The sequence below is a fragment of the Brachyhypopomus gauderio genome, chromosome 14, assembly GCF_052324685.1.
Source record: "Brachyhypopomus gauderio isolate BG-103 chromosome 14, BGAUD_0.2, whole genome shotgun sequence".
Taxonomy (NCBI): Eukaryota; Metazoa; Chordata; class Actinopteri; order Gymnotiformes; family Hypopomidae; genus Brachyhypopomus; species Brachyhypopomus gauderio.
Genome location: NC_135224.1, coordinates 4,356,500 through 4,379,053, shown reverse-complemented (window position 1 = coordinate 4,379,053; position 22,554 = coordinate 4,356,500). Strand labels below are relative to the sequence as shown.

At 50.0% G+C, this 22,554-nt stretch overlaps 1 protein-coding gene across 4 annotated transcripts in view; it reads left to right on the top strand.

Annotated features, from left to right (window-relative positions):
* The window catches only part of mylk4a (myosin light chain kinase family, member 4a), a 33,716-nt gene extending 24,065 nt beyond the window's left edge, over window positions 1–9,651 (top strand). For 2 of the 4 annotated variants that reach the window (XM_076972010.1, XM_076972007.1), the window contains 14 exons: window positions 2,846–2,977; window positions 3,625–3,718; window positions 3,835–4,216; window positions 4,552–4,814; window positions 5,017–5,122; window positions 5,775–5,868; window positions 6,295–6,404; window positions 6,754–6,895; window positions 7,093–7,163; window positions 7,254–7,382; window positions 7,520–7,672; window positions 7,827–7,905; window positions 7,993–8,047; window positions 8,186–9,651. In XM_076972010.1, the coding sequence (XP_076828125.1) occupies window positions 2,846–2,977; window positions 3,625–3,718; window positions 3,835–4,216; window positions 4,552–4,814; window positions 5,017–5,122; window positions 5,775–5,868; window positions 6,295–6,404; window positions 6,754–6,895; window positions 7,093–7,163; window positions 7,254–7,382; window positions 7,520–7,672; window positions 7,827–7,905; window positions 7,993–8,046 (1,809 nt within the window). In that variant the 3' untranslated portion in view covers window position 8,047; window positions 8,186–9,651. Of the gene's footprint in view, window positions 1–2,845; window positions 2,978–3,624; window positions 3,719–3,834; window positions 4,217–4,551; window positions 4,815–5,016; window positions 5,123–5,774; window positions 5,869–6,294; window positions 6,405–6,753; window positions 6,896–7,092; window positions 7,164–7,253; window positions 7,383–7,519; window positions 7,673–7,826; window positions 7,906–7,992 lie in introns of all 4 variants that reach the window. The other 2 variants (XM_076972009.1, XM_076972008.1) reach the window with 2 other exon arrangements.
* Window positions 9,652–22,554: the final 12,903 nt, after the last annotated feature.

The following is a 22,554-nucleotide window of genomic DNA, read 5'->3' as shown; positions in this document are numbered from 1 at the left end:
GGACGTTCTGAGCCTGGTCTTCAGTTCTGAGGGTTGACGGCCCATCAGACCAACAAACGTTTTTTTTTTTTTCTTTGGTCCTGATTCAGTTGCCAAAACATGAAGGTCTCCAGCTCTGGATGACCTGGACTAGGTATGGTGCAGAACTGATAAGAAATGTGAGATGATTGAGAATCTTTGAAGGTTTTAGATTACTAAAATCCTTCATGTGTCAGATTTGACACTTGTGACGATGATGATAATGATGATGATGGTATTCATCGTTTGTTTTCCATAAGCATCTGAGTCTGTGTGATCCGTCTGAATCTGCTTTCAAAAACATGGCTAATTTACCCATATATGCTGAGAATAGGACACAGTCACATATAAGAATCATAATTATGTTTGTGTGCAGCTCTTAAACTCTTTGGACAAAAATAAAGGCTCAGAAAACTCCTGTATTAAAGACACTCCTGTGATGTTCAGCGTAACGCGCCCTAACTCTGGTCTTGTGCTTGAATCCATGCTCCAAATTCTGTTCACACTTCCCTCCTGATTGATTTTAACCTATAGAGCAGAAGTTGTTTAATTAATACCTTATGCAAAATGTGGATTTAGGATACAGGTCTAATTTAATCTCACATATCTCACATTTATTACCAGATTTAGCAGCATGCCGGACATGCAGTCTGTGGTAGCAAATCGTAAAAGGTGAAAAACTGTCCTGTCCTGTCAGCATTAGTTTCATTCCTGGGATTGTATCCTTGGAAGCCATATATTCATAGTCATGAAAAGGCAGCCATATATCATGACTTAACCTCTAGCGCCCCCTGCTGGTGGCAGAGTCTTTAACATACTGCTGGTGACTGCACAGTCCACACAAGTGAGCATGCAGGTCAGACAACAAACTCAGGAAGCACCCCACATGTCTCCATTTTGCTTATTCAAGACCACTGTGGATCCTCCAGGTTCTTAATTTCCCTTGTGTGCTCTACGTTTCTGGGATATTAAGAGTGATTTAGCTGTTTTCAGCACTTTTAGTCGTCTTGGAGAATGGAGCATAAGCAGGGCCGGAGTGGGACACTTTTTCAGCCCGGGAGTTTCATGCCCAAATACGGCCCAAAATTATTTTTCTCTCCCAATCACCCCAAACTAGAGACTGACATGAGCCGGCCCATCGGGAATCCTCCCGAATCTCCCGATTAGCCACTCCGGCTCTGAGCATAAGGCACCCACAGGTTGTCACCCTGTCAGACTCTCCATGACCATACACCATGGCCGCAGTCTGTCTCCAGCTATTTGCAGACCTTATTTTCCAATGCAGTGTCACCATGATCACAGAGACATGCAGCTGCTCCTGACACACTGTTAAACTGTGTGTATATATATATATATATATATATATATATATATATATATATATATATATATATATATAACAGCATATATATTGGGATTAGTTGTCAAGGGAACTGCTGTACTTCACCTTTAAACCATGTTCACATTGGTGCCTCACAAACACTTGCGTCTAACTCCGAGGGGATCTTCAAACATATCCATTTGTTCAATTCAGATTGATGCCGTAGGCACAGACGAGTGCAGTTGTTGCAGATGGACTCTGATATGCAGAATTATATAAGTGGAGCGTGAACTATTTGAGGCAGGCTGTATAAATAATAGTGTGAATGGATTCCTGGCGCACTGCTGATATGAGTAGGGTGACTATGATCTGTGTGATTAAGAATGTGTGTGATGGGCCGGGTTTGCGTCAGAGACATGCTCTGATCTCCGCCACCCCGCGAGGGGACACGCCGTGGGGACGCTGTGTCTGTCTGTCCACCTCCGGCAGCCGCACCCCCCCCCCCCACGTCTGTCCGCCTGGCCTTCAAAACAAAACCTGTTGGTTAGGAAACCTCACGCTTCAGACCCTCTGAAAGAATTGCAGAACCAGACGGGATTAGATTGGGCACCTGTCCAGAGATTTTGAAAGATCTTTTTATCTTGAATTACCAGTCTTGATCCAGGAAAATAGATGAGTATGATCCCCGCGTCATCCTGGAGAAGGGATACTGATGAAGGATGAGATTCTTCTCCCAATTACGATGACCTCGTTTACACATCCCAGAAATCTCTCTGAGATGCTGTACGAATGCCACTCCGTATCTAGCAAGCTCGTGTCTCTACAACCGCACCTTTTGCAGACTTGTTCTGATTCCTGAGAGTCTCGAAATATGACTGTTGACCTTGGATCTGATTTCACTGGTGCTTCAGTGACCTTGTTGAGGATAGACCCAGATCTCGTTGGCTTATGGCAGCGTGGCCTGGGTGTGTGGGTCTGGTGTGTGGGCCTGGGTGTGTGGGTCTGGTTATTCCCCCAAGGGCCTCTGTCGTCATTCACTCCTGCAGTTTCATGTGCTAGAGGAACTAAAAACGGCGGAGATGACAGCTATTGTTCAGATCAGGGCTGGTGTGATATTCTGGTGTTAACACTGGCACGGCAGACGCTGCATTGTCCTCACACTTACAGTCATTTTAAAAGGACAAGCTGTTCAAGCATTACAATAATGTGTTCCAGCACTGGATTAGGAAATATCATTTTAATGTCAGATTGTTCCTGTTGTCTGCCCTAATCTTTCTAACATTTTGGTACATGTTGTATTCTTGCTCAGCGTTCGTTTCGTTATCTAATCCATCCTGCCATTATCCATTTCGATCACTGTGCAGTCATGTGTCCTCTATGAAACATCATCTCGTCTCCCACATTAAACTAAGCCCATGCTAACATACATCTGTTAAGCTAAACGTAGCCCATGCTAACATTCACATGCTAACTGTTCCCTTGTCTGATTCATTGTGTCTGCAACAGAAAACTACCTCTACTAAATCCATTAACGGGACAGAAGAGTTTCACAAGGCATGTGAGGCCGAGAACTTGGAGTCTACTGACAACATGAAGTTTCATGGACCAACACGTTTCCTTTCCTCAAAGAAAGACTTTGTATGTGCATCAGCCATGACACTTCTTCCACAGTGTGTAGTGACTACACACCAGATAACATATTTTCATTGCATTATGTTAATTGATGGTTCTACTAATATTTTGCAAATTATGTGATAGTAACTGGTTTGCAGGTCCAATAGATTTATTCACTGGTAGTCATGTTATCATTATGCAAATTCTATATCTGGTTCATTAGCTGACTAAATTTGATTCATTAGTAGCCACATTACTATATATGTTAAAGAGATAACATTTCTGGTGTGACTGTGCAGTGTCAATTGCACAGTGCTAGCTGTATTACCAATGTTCAAATGATCCATACTAAATATTAACTGGTGGCCACTTTGTTTTTGTAATGCATTTCTGTAATAATTGCAGCAATAATATGTTCCTTGAAGCAGTTTCTTCAGTTTACTAAATACTGTATTATTTTATGTAGATAAAAGTAAAATTGAAGATAAAAGCGCTTACTTTTGAGCCACAGGATCAAAAGAATGTCTCACAGAATTAGCTTTTGTCACATTAGCTTTTCTCACAGAATTAGCTTTTGTCACATTAGCTTTTCTCACGGAATTAGCTTTTGTCTAATTCGTCCTTGCTGTCTTTCTTTCCTTCTGTCCTCTGTTTGTTGTCGATCACTGAAGCTGAAGGATCTTAAAGGTAAAGATGGGACGGAGTCTCACCTAAACTTCAAAGGGCTGAAGACACAGAAGAACAAGGTGCTCTCAGATGCTACAGGTAGGCACGCAGCCAATACACGCAGGGGTAGAGAGGATGCTTGTATGCAGACTGGGGTGAAATGATTTCGGGGTTAAATGGTTTCATGTTGTTTTGTTTGGATATCTGGCGCACAGATGCTGCTGCTCTGAGGAAGCAGGCCCTGCTCCTGGAGGAGGTTCAGAAGCTGAACCGAGAGAACAGTGAACGCTCGCTGCTGCCTCCAGAACAGACGCCACCAGACACCAAGGGCCCTCTCGGCCAGGACCTTCAGAACTGCATCATGGAAGTCAAGGCAACTGTGGTGGAGCAGGAGGAGTTCTTGGAGGAGGAGCAGGAGACCGACGAGGAGCCGAAAAAGGAGGAGGTGGAGGAGAGCTCTACAGTCGAGGACAAACCAGAGGAGACGGAAATGGACAGAGGAAAGGAGATTTTCGAGAGTCCCGAGGAACGGGGACAGGAGGAGGATCCTAATTGTGTCGCCAACTATGAAGCTGAGGATGCGGTCATGCTACACAGGTAAAGGACCGTCCTCAAACCGTCCTCAAACCATCCTCAAACTGTCCTTAAACGGTCCTCAAACCGTCCTCAAAAGCACACTTCCTCAAAAGCAAATATCCTCGAAAGCACACGATGCCTTGAAAATGTCCTTGTTACGTTAAAACGCTCGTCTTAATTCGGTATGCATCAAGTGCAGTTGCAGAAAGGTTAAGATGATCTGAAAATGCGTCTGACACATTATCAGATAACGTTATATGATTTTACTGACAGGACCATGTTAGACTCAATGATTTGTTATCACTAATGTTATTGGGTGGAAACATTTCATGTTCTACTGATGTAAAACTTTTCAGCTGTGAAACGGCACAAGTGGACGAGATGACGACTAGCAGTAAACGCCGCGGGACAGAAGGGGACCTGGAGCTGGAGGAGCACAAGAAGAGCAGGGTGGAGCCGGGGGGTGACGTAGCGCAGGACTGCAGCGAGGGGCCCGGGGACCTGCGCGGCGTCTTCAAAGCGGACGGAATCGAAATCCACTTGGACTTCAGCAAGACGAAGGAGCAGGTGGAGGAGAGAGATGACCAAAACGAAACCGAGCTCAAGCAGTTCTTCATCGGTGAGGACCACAGACCTTGGGTTTTGGCGGGAACGAGCAGCTAACGCGCAGCTAACGCACTAGCAACGGTCACATAGAATTCGTTGAGAAAGCCGGAACATTTTTGGGTTCTAGAAGGTCTCCTGGCTATAACAAGGCATGATGGGTAGCTGAGGAGCCACAGTATTAGCTGACAATCTGCTTCTTCTCCTGTGTCCGGCAGACTGTACCCCTCCTCCACCCGCGCCCTTCAACCACCGCGTGGTGTCCGCCAAACCCAACCAGATCAGCAACTTCTACACCATCAACCGCCAGGAGATTCTCGGAGGGTGTGTTCACGAGTTTGTTCCTTGTTTGCTCATTTTCCCATTGAGCAGAACACACAGGTAGTGTGGGCCAGAACACACAGGTAGTGTGGGCCAGAACACACAGGTAGTGTGGGCCAGAATACACAGGTAGTGTTGTGTAATCTTCTCCCACTGCAGGGACCTGTTCTCTACTGCCTCCCCTGCCCCATAGCTCCAAAGTCAGGGGCAGTTATTTTTACCCCGGGGCTTTCTGGGTATGTGAAACCATAGCCCCCATAGGCAGCTGGACGTTAATCACTAAGTGTTAGTCCAGATCTTCAGAGAGAACTGCCTACTTGTTCTTAATGGAATAGTTTGGAAAAATACTACAGAGACACCACAGATGTTCTTACACTGCTCACATTTATTACACTTGATTAATTTAACATTACAGTCTTGCTACAGTTTTTCTAGGAAAATCCTTCCTGTATTTAAAACGCTGTCCACTTTTATTAACATTTTTTGCATATCAATCCTTTAATAAATATTCCCCCAGAGGAACACATTGCTCCTCAGGCCAGCTCCCTCCAGTGTCCCCCCAGTCTCCCCTCAGTCTCCCCCCAGTCTCTCTAATAACTCTTGTTTTATATTCTGTCTATTTTTCATCTTCCGTTTGTGTTCTGTTGGCTTGCAGTGGTCGGTTTGGTCAGGTGCACAAGTGTGTGGAAAATTCATCTGGACTGACTCTGGCAGCGAAGATCATCAAAGCTCGCACTCCGAAGGAGAAGGTACAGAGAACGGCACAAACGTCCACGCTCAAAAACTAGCGCTCGCACCCTTGAGGAAATAATCAGACTTAATGAAAGCTGCAGATAATCGCACAACTGTCCAAACATACAAACTTCTGCTCCTACACTTGGGATAAAATCATACTTAATAAAAACTTCCAGAAACATCCACAGAAGACCTAGAAGAGAGGTTAATTTGAGGCTAGACATAAATTATGGACTTACGGACATTTTAAATGCAAAAATGTACATTTTTTTGGACACAAACTAATATTCACTACATAACTACATGGAGACAACGATCTATATAACATACAGTATATAACAAACCATATATAAGCAAAACCTTATTATTGACATATATGTTTTTTTTTTACTTTAAGTGTTCAGTGTTGATGGTGAACCACTGTATATAATGTTCCACAGGACGTGGTGAAGAATGAGATCCAGGTGATGAACCAGCTGGACCACGACAACCTGATCCAGCTCTACGCCGCTTACGAGTCCAGGAGCGACATCATCCTCGTCCTTGAATAGTATGCTCCACGGCCTTATGTTTATCTGCGCTTTAGTTATATTTAGGAGCGAGAACAGGCTAAAAAAAAAGGAGCATGGCTGTCTCCTGTTTCTGTGAAATACCCTTCTGGGATCTGAGGCTATATAAGAAACAACTGGATCGTGGTTAAGACTCAGTGCTGCCATCTAGTGGCCACTGAGCCAGACAGCCCCTTTGAATATGTTTCATGTAACTCTAAGGCATCAATCTAGTGTCATGCAACATTATTATAATGAAAATAACAGCAACAATTATTGCAATGATAATAATAATAACAATAATAATAATCATTATTATATTGTGTGCTCTTCCTCCCGATTGGCTGACAGTGTGGATGGCGGGGAGCTTTTTGACAGAATTATCGATGAGAACTACAAGCTGACTGAGCTGGACACTGTCATGTTCATCAGGCAGATCTGTGAAGGCCTTCGTCACATGCACAAAATGTACATTCTCCACCTGGACCTGAAGGTGAGTGACGCACACACACACACACACACACACACACACACACACACACACACACACACACACGCGCGCACACACACACACACACACACACACACACACACACACACACACACACATACACACACACACACACAACCGTTCAGTGTTTGTGGTTTAAATCTTCATGGATTGTTTTGACTTTCTCTCTCTCTCCCCAGCCAGAAAATATCCTGTGTGTTAGCCGACTCACCAACAAGATCAAGATCATAGATTTTGGCCTGGCGAGGAAGTATGTTCCTTTGGAGTGTTTTAGAGGAACTTTGTTGTCCAGATGACACGGACGCTGTGCTGATGTCTAATGTCCGCATGCCTCTGACAGGTACCAACCCCGGGAGAAGTTGCGGGTGAATTTCGGCACGCCGGAATTTCTTGCCCCAGAGGTCGTGACCTATGAGTTTGTGTCGTTCAACACGGATATGTGGAGCTTGGGAGTGATCGGCTACATGCTGTAAGAATCACCAGTCACCCCACACACACACACACACACACACACACACACACATACACACTCACACACACACACACGCGACTGAAAGGTCAGGGACGTCGTCCTCATCCAGTCTGTGACCAACCTGTGTCTCACAGTCTCAGTGGTCTGTCTCCGTTCCTCGGCGACGACGACAACGAGACCCTGAACAACATCTTGGCCTGCAAGTGGAACTTCGAGGAGGCCGAGTTCTTGGGCATTTCGGAGGAGGCCAAAGACTTCATATCCAAGCTCCTCGTCGTAAACAAGAGGTATCACTCTGTTTATTTCTTCATGCGTCCACTCATCCATCTATAACGAAAGGCAACAATCTAGCCTTTTTAAACTTTTTTTGTTGTTGTGTGTGTGCTTTGGTGTGTGTGTGTGTGTGTGTGTGTGTGTGTGTGTGTGTGTGTGTGTGTGTAGTTGGAGGATAGGTGCGGGTGAAGCTCTGAAGCACCCTTGGCTCTCAGACCCTGTCCTGCACCAGCGACTACGTGAACAGGTACATCTACTCCCAGTACAGTACACTGGTCCACCAGCCCTACTCTGGGCTCTGGCATCTAAAATGACTCTTTTGTTTGTTTTGCAGAGAAACATGTGCAGATCACGTAGAAGTTCATGCGTGCCTTCCCTGGAGAACTAATGTAAGTCCATCACCTTCCACAGTTGTACAGATGTTCCAGCATGTTTGGCTAGCGAGGGGCATCCTGCTATGTTTCACGTTCCCACCACCATCGAGCAGCACGTGAGGGGTTGATTCATTTCCTTCTGCTTCCCTGTAGAACCTTCTAGAAACACGCTGGCTTTCACGCTGTCAGCAGGAGCCATCTGGACCAAGTCTGCTGTCTCTGCAGATACTGGACATTACTTGCATACATGGATCTAGCTGCTAGCCGGTGCCATTTGGGTCTCATACACAATCCGTTACACAGTTCACACCCCTTCTGGGAAACGCAGTCGCAATTTGTTTTCCGTTAAAAGTCGTTATGCATTATACTGTTGCGTTCGTAATGTTTCAAAAGTGCTACAAAAAAGACTTTTATCAGTAATCAGTGTGAAAACTAAATGAGAATAGATTTGTGAGAGGAGTGAGGAAATAATCACAATATTCCCAACCCTTAGACACTTCCCAGAAACTCCTGGAGAGATTATCATTTGGTCTGTCTCTATAACAGTTAAGATGATTTTCAAAGACAGAGAATGTAAGAACGCTCCCCAAATGCACATCTCAACACAGCTTGCTCAACACACAGACCTGCACATTTTCTCTGCAGTGTCCAACATTAGTTGAGTGCGATGGCACTGTATGAATCTGCAGTTCTGTTGAACAAGCTGCAGTACAAAAATGCAAAACGCAAAGATTAAACCTGACTGACCAGATTGGGGGGCACTCAAGACACGTGACACTCAAGACACGTGACACTCAGACACGTGACATTCATCCACCGTCAATTTGTTTGGTGAGGAAATGGCTGTAGTGGTTTTGGGTTGCTTGTGTTGATGGGTTCTGCTTGGGGTTATGACATTATAAGTTATGTGTGTTGATGCCAGATTGGACACTAGAGCTCTTTGTAAATAGTGAAAACAGAATGATTGAATGAGTAAATGTGAAAGAAGATATCTTTAAAATCTAATTTACTGACTTATGCTATACAGAATCTCATACCTTTTTTTGTAGGCTGTTGTAGTTTAATATAATTTCCACCTTGATTTTTTTCATACATAAAATGCATTTGTACATAATGGGAATATTTTAGGAAAGCACGCTCTCTTGCAGTGGTAGATGAACATTAGAAATACGCAGTTGGAGTAACAGTTGATTTTACCAGTGACATTACTGCCACCCAACTGGTTCTGTCATGATGCATTCAGTCTGATGGTAGTGTAACCATAGCATGAGTGTAGCACTGTCTTTTCTTATCTTAGGGGTTGTGTCAACAATATTGCAGTGTGTGGCCGCGTTTGAGGACACAGGGGAGGGCCGTTGCTTTCTGCTGTGTAGCAAGAGACAACACAACAAACAAACAAAATGTATATTTTTAATGTTGGGGAGTGAAGTGGACGTGTTCACCTGTCACACTATCTGTGCACTTTATCCTGTTACTTTTACAGATGAATTAGTAGATTTCAGAAGGCAGTTTAGAGTTTATGCTTTGTATGCCAGGATTGATGTAACTTTCCATATTGTTAATGTGTGAATGAAAGATGAAAAACATTTTTACTGTACAATAAATGTAATTAAGTCTTATTATACTTGGCATTATTATTTCATTGGAGAAAATGTTCAGGGTAAACTAATGTATTAAAATATATATAATGCCTTATAACACAATGCAATAATGTATTATAATGTAATCTGACATGTACATATTCATAACACAACTAAAAAAGTTGGGGACTAACTTTTAAATTAATCAATTACCAAATCATTCATAAATTAAGATGCTTCATAAACTGTATTACAGTAACTCATTATAGTATTACACTACCTTGTATTATTATTGTACATTCTAGTAATATTAGTCAGTAAAACAAACATACATTGAAGTTTATACAGTATATACAAAAGCTGGGAGGATGAACTGGGAGAGAGACGGGATGAACTGGGAGAGAGACAGGGTGAACTGGGAGAGAGACAGGGTGAACTGGGTGAGAGACAGAATGAACTGGGAGAGAGACGGGATGAACCGGGAGAGAGACAGGGTGAACTGGGTGAGAGACAGAATGAACCGGGAGAGAGACGGGATGAACTGGGAGAAAGACAGGGTGAACTGGGTGAGAGACAGAATGAACTTCTGTCCTGCTCACTGACCTGGTGACTGACCTGTTGTTCAGTGGTCAGTGTGCTACAGTCCTAGCTACTTAGCTGCTTGACGCTGGTCTGAGCCAGAACTTTGCCTCAGCCGTAATCTCTTCATCTTCAACAGGGGGCAGGAAAGGGTCCAAGAACCAGCAGAATCCCACAGCACCCAATATAATTGAACTGCAGAATTGATCTCTGCTACTGTTATTTGTAAGGTCACAGATGAGGTCATTAGTAAACATAACTAGACAAAAACAATTAAACAAAACAAGAAATACAAAAAGGAACATGATCCCCCTGTGACGCTGGGCGGCGGCAGACGGACGAGACACAGAGTCCTTGTTATCACAGACCGGGGGCCGCCAGGGCTGCGGCGGACGTGCCAGGAGCAACGCGGTCGGCGTAGGCGCCTGGAGCAGCGCGGTGGGCGTAGGCGTCTGGAGCAGCGCGGTGGGCGTAGACGTCTGGAGCAGCGCGGTGGGCGTAGACGTCTGGAGCAGCGCGGTGGGCGTAGACGCCTGGAGCAGCGCGGTGGGCGTAGACGCCTGGAGCAGCGCGGTGGGCGTAGACGTCTGGAGCAGCGCGGTGGGCGTAGACGCCTGGAGCAGCGCGGTGGGCGTAGCGTCTGGAGCAGCGCGGTGGGCGTAGCGTCTGGAGCAACGCGGTGGGCGTAGCGTCTGGAGCAACGCGGTGGGCGTAGACGTCTGGAGCAGCGCGGTGGGCGTAGACGCCTGGAGCAGCGCGGTGGGCGTAGACGCCTGGAGCAGCGCGGTGGGCGTAGCGTCTGGAGCAGCGCGGTGGGCGTAGACGTCTGGAGCAGCGCGGTGGGCGTAGACGTCTGGAGCAGCGCGGTGGGCGTAGACGTCTGGAGCAGCGCGGTGGGCGTAGCGTCTGGAGCAGCGCGGTGGGCGTAGCGTCTGGAGCAGCGCGGTGGGCGTAGCGTCTGGAGCAGCGCGGTGGGCGTAGCGTCTGGAGCAACGCGGTGGGCGTAGACGCCTGGAGCAGCGCGGTGGGCGTAGACGTCTGGAGCAGCGCGGTGGGCGTAGACGTCTGGAGCAGCGCGGTGGGCGTAGCGTCTGGAGCAGCGCGGTGGGCGTAGACGCCTGGAGCAGCGCGGTGGGCGTAGACGTCTGGAGCAGCGCGGTGGGCGTAGCGTCTGGAGCAGCGCGGTGGGCGTAGACGCCTGGAGCAGCGCGGTGGGCGTAGACGTCTGGAGCAGCGCGGTGGGCGTAGCGTCTGGAGCAACGCGGTGGGCGTAGACGTCTGGAGCAGCGCGGTGGGCGTAGACGCCTGGAGCAGCGCGGTGGGCGTAGACGCCTGGAGCAGCGCGGTGGGCGTAGCGTCTGGAGCAGCGCGGTGGGCGTAGCGTCTGGAGCAACGCGGTGCAGCGCGGTGGGCGTAGCGTCTGGAGCAGCGCGGTGGGCGTAGCGTCTGGAGCAGCGCGGTGGGCGTAGACGTCTGGAGCAGCGCGGTGGGCGTAGACGTCTGGAGCAGCGCGGTGGGCGTAGCGTCTGGAGCAGCGCGGTGGGCGTAGCGTCTGGAGCAACGCGGTGCAGCGCGGTGGGCGTAGCGTCTGGAGCAGCGCGGTGGGCGTAGACGTCTGGAGCAGCGCGGTGGGCGTAGACGTCTGGAGCAGCGCGGTGGGCGTAGCGTCTGGAGCAGCGCGGTGGGCGTAGCGTCTGGAGCAGCGCGGTGGGCGTAGCGTCTGGAGCAGCGCGGTGGGCGTAGCGTCTGGAGCAACGCGGTGGGCGTAGACGCCTGGAGCAGCGCGGTGGGCGTAGACGTCTGGAGCAGCGCGGTGGGCGTAGACGTCTGGAGCAGCGCGGTGGGCGTAGCGTCTGGAGCAGCGCGGTGGGCGTAGACGCCTGGAGCAGCGCGGTGGGCGTAGACGTCTGGAGCAGCGCGGTGGGCGTAGCGTCTGGAGCAGCGCGGTGGGCGTAGACGCCTGGAGCAGCGCGGTGGGCGTAGACGTCTGGAGCAGCGCGGTGGGCGTAGCGTCTGGAGCAACGCGGTGGGCGTAGACGTCTGGAGCAGCGCGGTGGGCGTAGACGCCTGGAGCAGCGCGGTGGGCGTAGACGCCTGGAGCAGCGCGGTGGGCGTAGCGTCTGGAGCAGCGCGGTGGGCGTAGACGTCTGGAGCAGCGCGGTGGGCGTAGACGTCTGGAGCAGCGCGGTGGGCGTAGCGTCTGGAGCAGCGCGGTGGGCGTAGCGTCTGGAGCAGCGCGGTGGGCGTAGCGTCTGGAGCAGCGCGGTGGGCGTAGCGTCTGGAGCAACGCGGTGGGCGTAGACGCCTGGAGCAGCGCGGTGGGCGTAGACGTCTGGAGCAGCGCGGTGGGCGTAGACGTCTGGAGCAGCGCGGTGGGCGTAGCGTCTGGAGCAGCGCGGTGGGCGTAGACGCCTGGAGCAGCGCGGTGGGCGTAGACGTCTGGAGCAGCGCGGTGGGCGTAGACGCCTGGAGCAGCGCGGTGGGCGTAGCGTCTGGAGCAGCGCGGTGGGCGTAGCGTCTGGAGCAACGCGGTGGGCGTAGCGTCTGGAGCAACGCGGTGGGCGTAGACGTCTGGAGCAGCGCGGTGGGCGTAGACGCCTGGAGCAGCGCGGTGGGCGTAGACGTCTGGAGCAGCGCGGTGGGCGTAGACGTCTGGAGCAGCGCGGTGGGCGTAGCGTCTGGAGCAGCGCGGTGGGCGTAGACGCCTGGAGCAGCGCGGTGGGCGTAGACGTCTGGAGCAGCGCGGTGGGCGTAGCGTCTGGAGCAACGCGGTGGGCGTAGACGCCTGGAGCAGCGCGGTGGGCGTAGGCGTCTGGAGCAGCGCGGTGGGCGTAGCGTCTGGAGCAGCGCGGTGGGCGTAGGCGTCTGGAGCAACGCGGTGGGCGTAGACGCCTGGAGCAGCGCGGTGGGCGTAGACGTCTGGAGCAGCGCGGTGGGCGTAGACGCCTGGAGCAGCGCGGTGGGCGTAGCGTCTGGAGCAGCGCGGTGGGCGTAGACGTCTGGAGCAGCGCGGTGGGCGTAGACGTCTGGAGCAGCGCGGTCGGCGTAGACGTCTGGAGCAGCGCGGTGGGCGTAGACGCCTGGAGCAGCGCGGTGGGCGTAGACGTCTGGAGCAGCGCGGTGGGCGTAGACGCCTGGAGCAGCGCGGTGGGCGTAGACGCCTGGAGCAGCGCGGTCGGCGTAGACGTCTGGAGCAGCGCGGTGGGCGTAGCGTCTGGAGCAGCGCGGTGGGCGTAGACGTCTGGAGCAGCGCGGTGGGCGTAGACGCCTGGAGCAGCGCGGTGGGCGTAGACGTCTGGAGCAGCGCGGTGGGCGTAGACGCCTGGAGCAGCGCGGTGGGCATAGACGTCTGGAGCAGCGCGGTGGGCGTAGGCGCCTGGAGCAGCGCGGTGGGCGTAGACGTCTGGAGCAGCGCGGTGGGCGTAGGCGCCTGGAGCAGCGCGGTGGGCGTAGACGCCTGGAGCAGCGTGGTTTATGATGGAAGCGGGACCTAAGGGCGGAGGGAGGTAGTCCTCTTCCTCGGACTCCTCCTCCTCCTCTCCCCCGTAGTCGATGGTGGACGCGTCGTCCAGCGACGGGGGGTAGGCCTCCTCCCCTTCCCCACCGTAGTCAACGGTGGAGGCTTCGCCTATCGACGGAGGATACGCCTCCTCCTCCTCGTCCTGCTCCTCCTCGGAGTCCCCCTCCCCAAACTCGTTCTCCGGGGTGGACTCGACAGCTCCGTAAACACCGGAGTCCACCCTCTGCGGTGAGCAGGCGCGGGATGGAGAAGATCTCCCCCAGCTTGGGGTTACTCTCCTCTACCCTCCGGGCTGAGGCCAGCTGGAGGTCGCACACCGGGTCCTTCTCCAACTGCTCCTGCGTGGGCGAGGTTACGCGGCGCGGGGGAGAGGAGGAAGCGCGGTGGTGTCGCTTGCTGGAGCGAAGTGCCTTCTTAGGCCTGGTGGCGTAGCCTGGCATTTCGGTGTCTCTTGTCGGCTCGTCGTTCTGTGACGCTGGGCGGCGGCAGACGGACGAGACACAGAGTCCTTGTTGTCACAGACGTCACTTTTATTCGCAGTACAGATATTGCGCAATAAGCGCACAAGTAACACTAACACGGCACACAACGTGCAGTCTTAGACAACGACGAGCACAGGACACTGCGCGAGCGCACATTAAATAGACAAACCACATTAGCCACCCGTGATTACGAGACAAGTCACAGGTGAGACTTATTAATCACACGACATAACCCCAACCACGAATATACACTGACGCAGACAAAGCACGTGGACTACGTATACCAGTGGGGAACCGTCAGGGCCCTCTACGCCCTCTCAGAGGGCCTAAAATATTCTTAAAGCATTATATATATAATTATCCAATTTTATTTTATCTACTTACAGTTTGACATTCGACATCTAAACAATTACAAAAATATAAGCAAATAAAATATTCACCCGTGTCTATTCAATCTGTGTTGGAAGGTGAGGGGTTGAGTGGAAGCCTGTGAGCCTGTGTCTCCCCCTATCAGGACTGTGATGCCCGCTGTTCGTTTACAGAGGGCCTGGCAGTTATAATTCAGCGCAATACCAGTTTCAAATGACAGCAAAATTGACCAATCATATCTTCTCTCTTAGTGGGCGGGCTTAACTGTATGATAATTTCCGCCCGCTGTGGCGACGCTAGCTGTCGTTAGCACCATCGCTAGCTAGTTTCGATTCATCCCTTTGACGTCCTCGTGCGCGTTGTTTACATATTCCGCTTACGAGAACCACGGAGCTGTGAACCTTATTTTGTTTGGAAACTTATTTTGCTTAAGATGTTATCTAGTACAGATATTATTGTTTATTGCGTTTTTAAAGCTGTACTGTCGTCTCAGTTTTTCTTTTTATTTAGTTTATTAAGAAAGGAAAAAAAAAATTTCGGGGGGGGTAGCGGGCCCAAGTTTAAAGGTCACGGTTCGCTACTGACGTATACACACGCCCAAAAGGGAGGGGCCGGGGGCTTCAACGTGACACCCCCATATGAACAGAAACATGGTAGAGCCCAAAATATACAGCCCACAATATTTAATTTCTTTAATTCAGTGCCAAACATACTGAAAAAAATCATCATGTATTCTGTAATCATTCTGTAAAATAATTCTGTATTATTGGAACTTTAAACTTTAACATTTAAAAAATGTTTTGAGGATCTCAGTTTCATCTTACACTCTTACACTCACACACACACACACACACACACACACACACACACACACACACACACACACACACACACACACCTTGGCCAGTGTGTGTAGACTGCTGACATTTTAGATGGTCCAAGCTGCAGTGAAGGGGTTTACATAACCAGAGGCTGCTTACAGGAGCCCCCCAGATCATAATCATCAACACTGACACATGTCTACCCCCCCCACATATTCACCCCCCCTCACATATCTACCCCCCCCCCACATAATCACCCCACCCTCACGTATCTACCCCCCCACATACTCACGTATCTACCCCCCCACATAATCAACCCACCCTCACATATGTACCCCACCTCTTCATATACTTACTCACCCCTCACATACCTACCCCACCCTCTCTCAGACCCACCCCCACCCCCCTCACATACACACCCCACTCTCCTAGCCAACGCATGGAGGCACAGAAGGTTCCAGAAGCTTCATTAGAAGCGAGTGCAGGAGCCGTCACGTTCTATACAGTTTGTTCACCTGAAAAAATAAACACAGACTGTGGAGGAGATGGGAGAGGCCAAGCTGTGCTGGGAAAGTTCAGAGGATTATACACCAAGGTCGGTGTGTGTGAGCGTGTGTGTGTGTGTGTGTGTGTGTGTGTGTGTGTGTGTGTGTGTCTGTTCCTTCTTCAGTCTGTCTACGTATCTTGACTGAAGGAATTACGACTTAAACTCACATTAAGCTTACATTTCTCTTTAACCGCATCGTAATTTAACGGTGAACATTCCAACATGTATAGGTCCGAGTTTAAATAAACACACCCGGGCTGAAATTCCATTAACACTTGGTTGGGTTCTTTGGGTAGAAGAAGTTATGCTATATGGTGTCACAGTCAGCAATATGTCAGCAGTTTGACAATGAGAGAGGTGTAGGGTTTTTACCAAACTGTATATATGTGTGTGTGTGTGTGTGTGTGTGTGTGTGTGTGTGTGTGTGTGTGTGTGTGTGTGTGTGTGCGTGCGTGCGTGCGTGCGTGCGTGCGTGCGTGTGTGTGTGTGTGTGTGTGTGTGTATGCTGAGTCATGCTCTGTCCCAAGCCCACAGTCTGGTCTGGTGGCCTCATTGATCTTGTGGTGGGAATTTTCTACTAAATGGATGAGGACTCAGACGTGGTTAAATGATTAATTTATTACAAAAATATAAATATATATATAAATAGGACAAAGACAGATACAAGACAGACACAAGACAGACACAGACATGAGAGCCTCATTCAAGCATGACAACTCTGAAGACAGGGGGGCAGTCCCCCTGCTTATATACAATCTTAAACACAATTCAGCAGTTCTAACAGCAGGTTATCTTTAGCACAGCATGTTCCAAAACATAAGCGTCCAGCACGCTACTTTGTCTCACATGTGTGTATCTCCTAATATGGACTTCCCTAGAGTTAGCGGAAGCAACTGATGTATCAGTTGAACACAGAGAAAGCTAAATGACCCAAGACTAGTAGCCTAGTGACTACCAGTTAACATGCATAATATGAACTATACATGGTTACACTGAATCACACTACTTCATTATTGTAGTCTTTCTGCTTAGTCAGAATGGACATGTACTAAATCATAAAGTTCATAATGATCTCTTATAATAACTAAACATGATCTAATCAATGATGATTAGTCAATAAACAATAATTTCTCACAATCTCCAGTGTCGTGGATGGGATGTTTATTCCCTGAGCTGTACGCAACACTCACACCCATGAAGGAGAATCTCCCGGCTGTCTGAGACAAGCTTCCTAGAACTGAGTCAGCAAAGCCTTCCTTAAGTACCACATGAGCAGAACAACTCAGAACGATCAGCCCAGTGAACGATCAGCCCAGTGAACGATCAGCCCAGTGAACGATCAGCTCAGTGAACGATCAGCCCAGTGAACGATCAGCCCAGTGAACGATCAGCCCAGTGAACGATCAGCTCAGTGAACGATCAGCTCAGTGAACGATCAGCTCAGTGAACGATCAGCCCAGTGAACGATCAGCCCAGTGAACGATCAGCCCAGTGAACGATCAGCCCAGTGAACGATCAGCCCAGTGAACAATCAGCCCAGTGAACGATCAGCCCAGTGAACGATCAGCCCAGTGAACGATCAGCCCAGTGAACGATCAGCCCAGTGAACGATCAGCCCAGTGAACGATCAGCCCAGTGAACGATCAGCCCAGTGAACGATCAGCTCAGTGAACGATCAGCCCAGTGAACAATCAGCCCAGTGAACAATCAGCCCAGTGAACGATCAGCCCAGTGAACGATCAGCCCAGTGAACAATCAGCCCAGTGAACGATCAGCCCAGTGAACGATCAGCCCAGTGAACGATCAGCCCAGTGAACGATCAGCCCAGTGAACGATCAGCTTTATGATCAGGGCCGAAAAGAGAGTGATGACCCACTGATGTGAGAAAGAGACATAGAGAGAGAGACAGACAGAAATAGAGAGAGAAGAAGAAGAGACAGACAGAAAGAGAGAGAGAGAGAGAGAGAGAGAGAGAGAGATATTTGATGTAAGCTGTTGGCTGTATGTCTGATGTCTGTATGTCTATGCAGCAGCTCCCTGAACATTACGTCATTACAACATGTTTATGTTCTGAAATGATAAGCTTTAAAATATGATGTTTACAAGAGGTCAATAATAGCGTTGTTACGCTATGCTACCAGCAGGGGTAGTATTTCAGTAGTCAGGATGCCAGCAGTCAGCAGTCAATAGTCAGTAGTTAGTAGTCAGTAGTCAGTAGATAGTAGTCAGTAGTTAGTAGTCAGTAGTTAGTAGTCAGTAGTTAGTAGTCAGTAGTTAGTAGTCAGTAGTCAGTAGTTAGTAGTCAGTAGTCAGTATTCAGGAAGGCGCCACAGCCACAGAGCACATGAATGCATGAAGCCTGTAGTGAGGCCTACCACACGCTTCACTATAACTCATTACTGCTCATTCTGAAACCCAACTCTAATGTACCTGGAGGTAGCAGCTTCTAATGGAGTCGAGGCCCTCAACTCACAGTGTCTCCTCTAGGAAGGAGCACGCACACTAATGCACTCACACACCCACGGGCTGCGTGTGATATGAATGCGTAGCGGACCCTGTGTGTGTGTGTTCGGGAGGCTGGGTGGATGTGTTCGGGTGGAGGCAGGGGGCGTGGTCACACGGCACCCGCCCGAGGGCAGCTCTGACCTGCTGTCACACACAACAGGACTGAGCCAAAGGCTCTCTGTTAACAGCCCGTATTACTCCGAACATGCAGTCATTTAGCCAAACAGGTGAGACTGATTTCTCCCAAGACCGTGTTGTTCTCTAACCTCACCCGCTCTTCTCCTGTTCTTCCCCTCCTATTTTGGGGGGGGGGGGGGGGCGTTCAGGGGCCGTTCAGGGGCCCCAGGGGTCCGGCGAGCTAAATGGGGTTTTGTGTGACAGCCCCGGCCTCCGGCCCTGGTCCAAGGCCCAGTTTGAAACAGTGAGAAATTCAATTTTGCTTGGCGTTCTCCTTCTCATCTCTCTAGGCCCCACCGCCTCATCCCTCCCTCCCCCCTCCATCCCTCCCTCCCTCTCTCCCTCCCCCCTCCATCCCTCCCTCCCTCTCTCCCTCTCGCTCCATCTCCAGGGGTGATCTCTGAAAGCACAATCGGATCCAGATGGACTTATCTGGGCCTAAAGATAACAAATACTGCAGGAGTTCCTGTCACGGTAGGACCACCAGAGCAAAGGCTCGGAGCCCATGGCCCACCACACCGACGTGGACTCTGAACACCACCTCACGTTCAGAGAGGAAAGCAGCCTGTAAACATGTTTGTGTGAGAAGAATGTGGCGTTCTGATCCTGATCTAGAGTCCCTGTGCACAACCTGTCAGACAATTTAGACCTAATACCACCCACAGAGAGGGAGAGAGAGGAAGAGATGCACACACACACACACACACACACACACACACACTCACACACACATACACACACACACACGCACACTTACACACACACACACACACACACACACACACACACACTCACATAATCACACACACACACACACACACTCACACACACACACACATACACACTCACTCACATAATCACACACACACTCACACTCACACACACACACTCCCTCACATTATCACACATTATCACACACACACACACACACACACACACACACACACTCTCTCTCTCTCTCTCACACACATAATCACACACACACACACACACACACACACACACACACACTCAAACACGCACACATTCATACTCACTCTCTCTCTCTCTCTCTCTCTCTCTCTCTCTATCTCTCTCTCTCTTTATTGGTTTGCTTCAACCAAAGAGAAGGAGTCAGGGAGGTATGTTCAGGTACAGGTAAGTTCCAGTGTGTGTTCATCTCCTCCAGGTGAGTTTCAGTGTGTGTTCAACGCCTCTGGAAGCGTTTTGAAAATAAAGCAGCCCTCACTGTGGCACTTACATACACAACACACCCTGTACAAGGACACTTATATACACAACACACTCCATACAGGGGCACTTATATACACAACACACCCCATACAGGGTACTTACATACAGCATCAGCAACATGACCTCGACACAAGGCGTAGGTGGAGAGAGGCGTAGGTGGAGAGAGGCGTAGGTGGAGAGAGGCGTAGGTGGAGAAGCAGTCGTTCACATAAAGAGAGAGAGAACACCACCGCATGTTCCCTCTCAGCGTGGGAGATCAAACTCACGCACACCCAGGCTGTGGCCCTTCTCCTCTATGGGAGTAATTCATTACGGCCGTAACCCGACTCCCAGGTCCTGCCGGGCCGAAGCGGGCCGCACGCCGTGTCCCACAACACCCTTTCAACCAGCCCGCACATTCCACCGCCCTCTCTCCACCAGAAGTGACTTATGAAGGGTAAACAGTGCGGCGTGGCCCCTAAGGGCTGGACTGTAAGTGGGCGGGGCAGGGCGGGGCCGGGTGGGGTGGGGGGCGGAGCCGTGCTGGGCTGCTGTTTTTTCCCCAGTGCCGATCAAACGAGGCGAGCCGGACGGGGGCCACGGTGTAGAGGCAGAAGCCCCACCGACAGGGACCCAGCATGGACCCGGTATTGGCCCGGAGCCGGACAGCTGGGGCCAGGTGTGTTTACACGGACCCGGGGGGGGCAGCTCGGTTCATCCGTGCCCAACGCAGGGCACGCCGAGCTGGGCCTGCAGGGCGGGGATGGACCCAGGCACTTCTAAGGCCTGGAGGAGTGAGTTCATGCATGGGAAGAGCTGGACCACACATCTGCTGTGGAGGTCTGAGGCACCTGGATCCACTCTGGAGGCAGAGCAGCTGATGACAGCAGGACACTGCAGGACACGACCACAGGACACTGCGGGACCCTGCGGGACCAAGATGAGGGGGATCCACGTACACTTTTGAAAGGTAATGCTGAATTTTTAGTCTTACGCAGATGCTTGAGCATTTCTGTGTGTGTGTGTGTGTGTGTGTGTGTGTGTGTGTGTGTGTGTGTGCGTGTGTGTGGTTGAGAGTGGTCGATGCATCACATACCTATACATGTCTAGGCACATATCACACAGATATGTGTATGCACACACACACACACACACACACACACACACACACACATACACACACATCATCATCATCATCATCATTTATAGTCTCTCTCTCTCTCTCTCACACACACACACACACACACACACACACACATACACACACATCATCATCATCATCATCATTTATAGTCTCTCTTTCACACACACACACACGCACGCACACACGCACACACACACACACACACTCCTCTGTGTGGTGTAGTTCTAATGCTCAGTTGTGTGATAGATGAACAGGTCTGTGTGTTGGAGGCCAAGCCCTCCAGATCACAGTGAGAGGGTGGGGGGGGGTGGGGGCTGTGCTCCCCCCCAGCATGTCAGGCCAACACAAACAGGCCCTGCAGCAGACCTGACACCTTCCCACAACGCACCTCAGACGGGCACAGGCGGGCCGGCCCAGACTCTGGTGTGTGCGCCTGTGCGTGTGAGAGCACGTGACTCCCTGGTCGCAGCTCGTATTTACTGAAGATTATGGTGATAAAAACGACAGTTATTAATGAGAATCTTTGGAAGGCCACACATCATTCTGCCAGCATTTATAGTAATTCATTAAATTACCCCAATTCATCATAATGTGCTTTTATAAGACACACAACTCAACAGGCACATCATACGACTAGGGCTGTGGTTATGGTCATGGGTGTGGTAACCATAGCTACCAGCTGGGTCTGAAGAGCAAGCATTTCAGTAGCCTGGACGCTCCTTAGCACCAAGACATTATAGTCCTGCCACTGATGAACCCTCACGTGTGATATTAGACCTCACGTGTGATATTAGCTCACACATGTGATATTAGCCCTCACATGTGATATTAGCCCACACGTGTGATATTAGCCCTCACATGAGATATTAGCTCACATGTGTGATATTAGCCCTCACATGTGATATTAGCTCACATGTGTGATATTAGCCCTCACGTGTGACATTAGCTCTCACGTGTGTGATATTAGCCCACATGCATGATATTAGCCTACATGCGTGATATTAGCCCACATGTGTGATATTAGCCCACATGCGTGATATTAGCCCACATGCGTGATATTAGCCCACATGTGTGATATTAGCCTACATGCGTGATATTAGCCTACATTCGTGATATTAGCCCTCACATGTGATATTAGCTCACATGTGTGATATTAGCCCACATGCGTGATATTAGCCTACATGCGTGATATTAGCCCTCACATGTGATATTAGCTCACATGTGTGATATTAGCCCACATACGTGATATTAGCCCTCACGTGTCTAATATTAGCTCACGTATCTGATATTAGCCCACATGCGTGATATTAGCCCACACGTGTGATATTAGCCCTCACGTGTCTGATATTAGCTCACGTGTCTGATATTAGCCCACATGCGTGATATTAGCCCACATGCGTGATATTAGCCCACATGTGTGATATTAGCCCTCACGTGTCTGATATTAGCTCACGTGTCTGATATTAGCCCACATGCGTGATATTAGCCCTCACGTGTCTGATATTAGCTCATGTGTCTGACATTAGCCCACATGATATTAGCCTACATGTGGGGTGGACAACTGTGAGTCCACATGGTCATGCCAG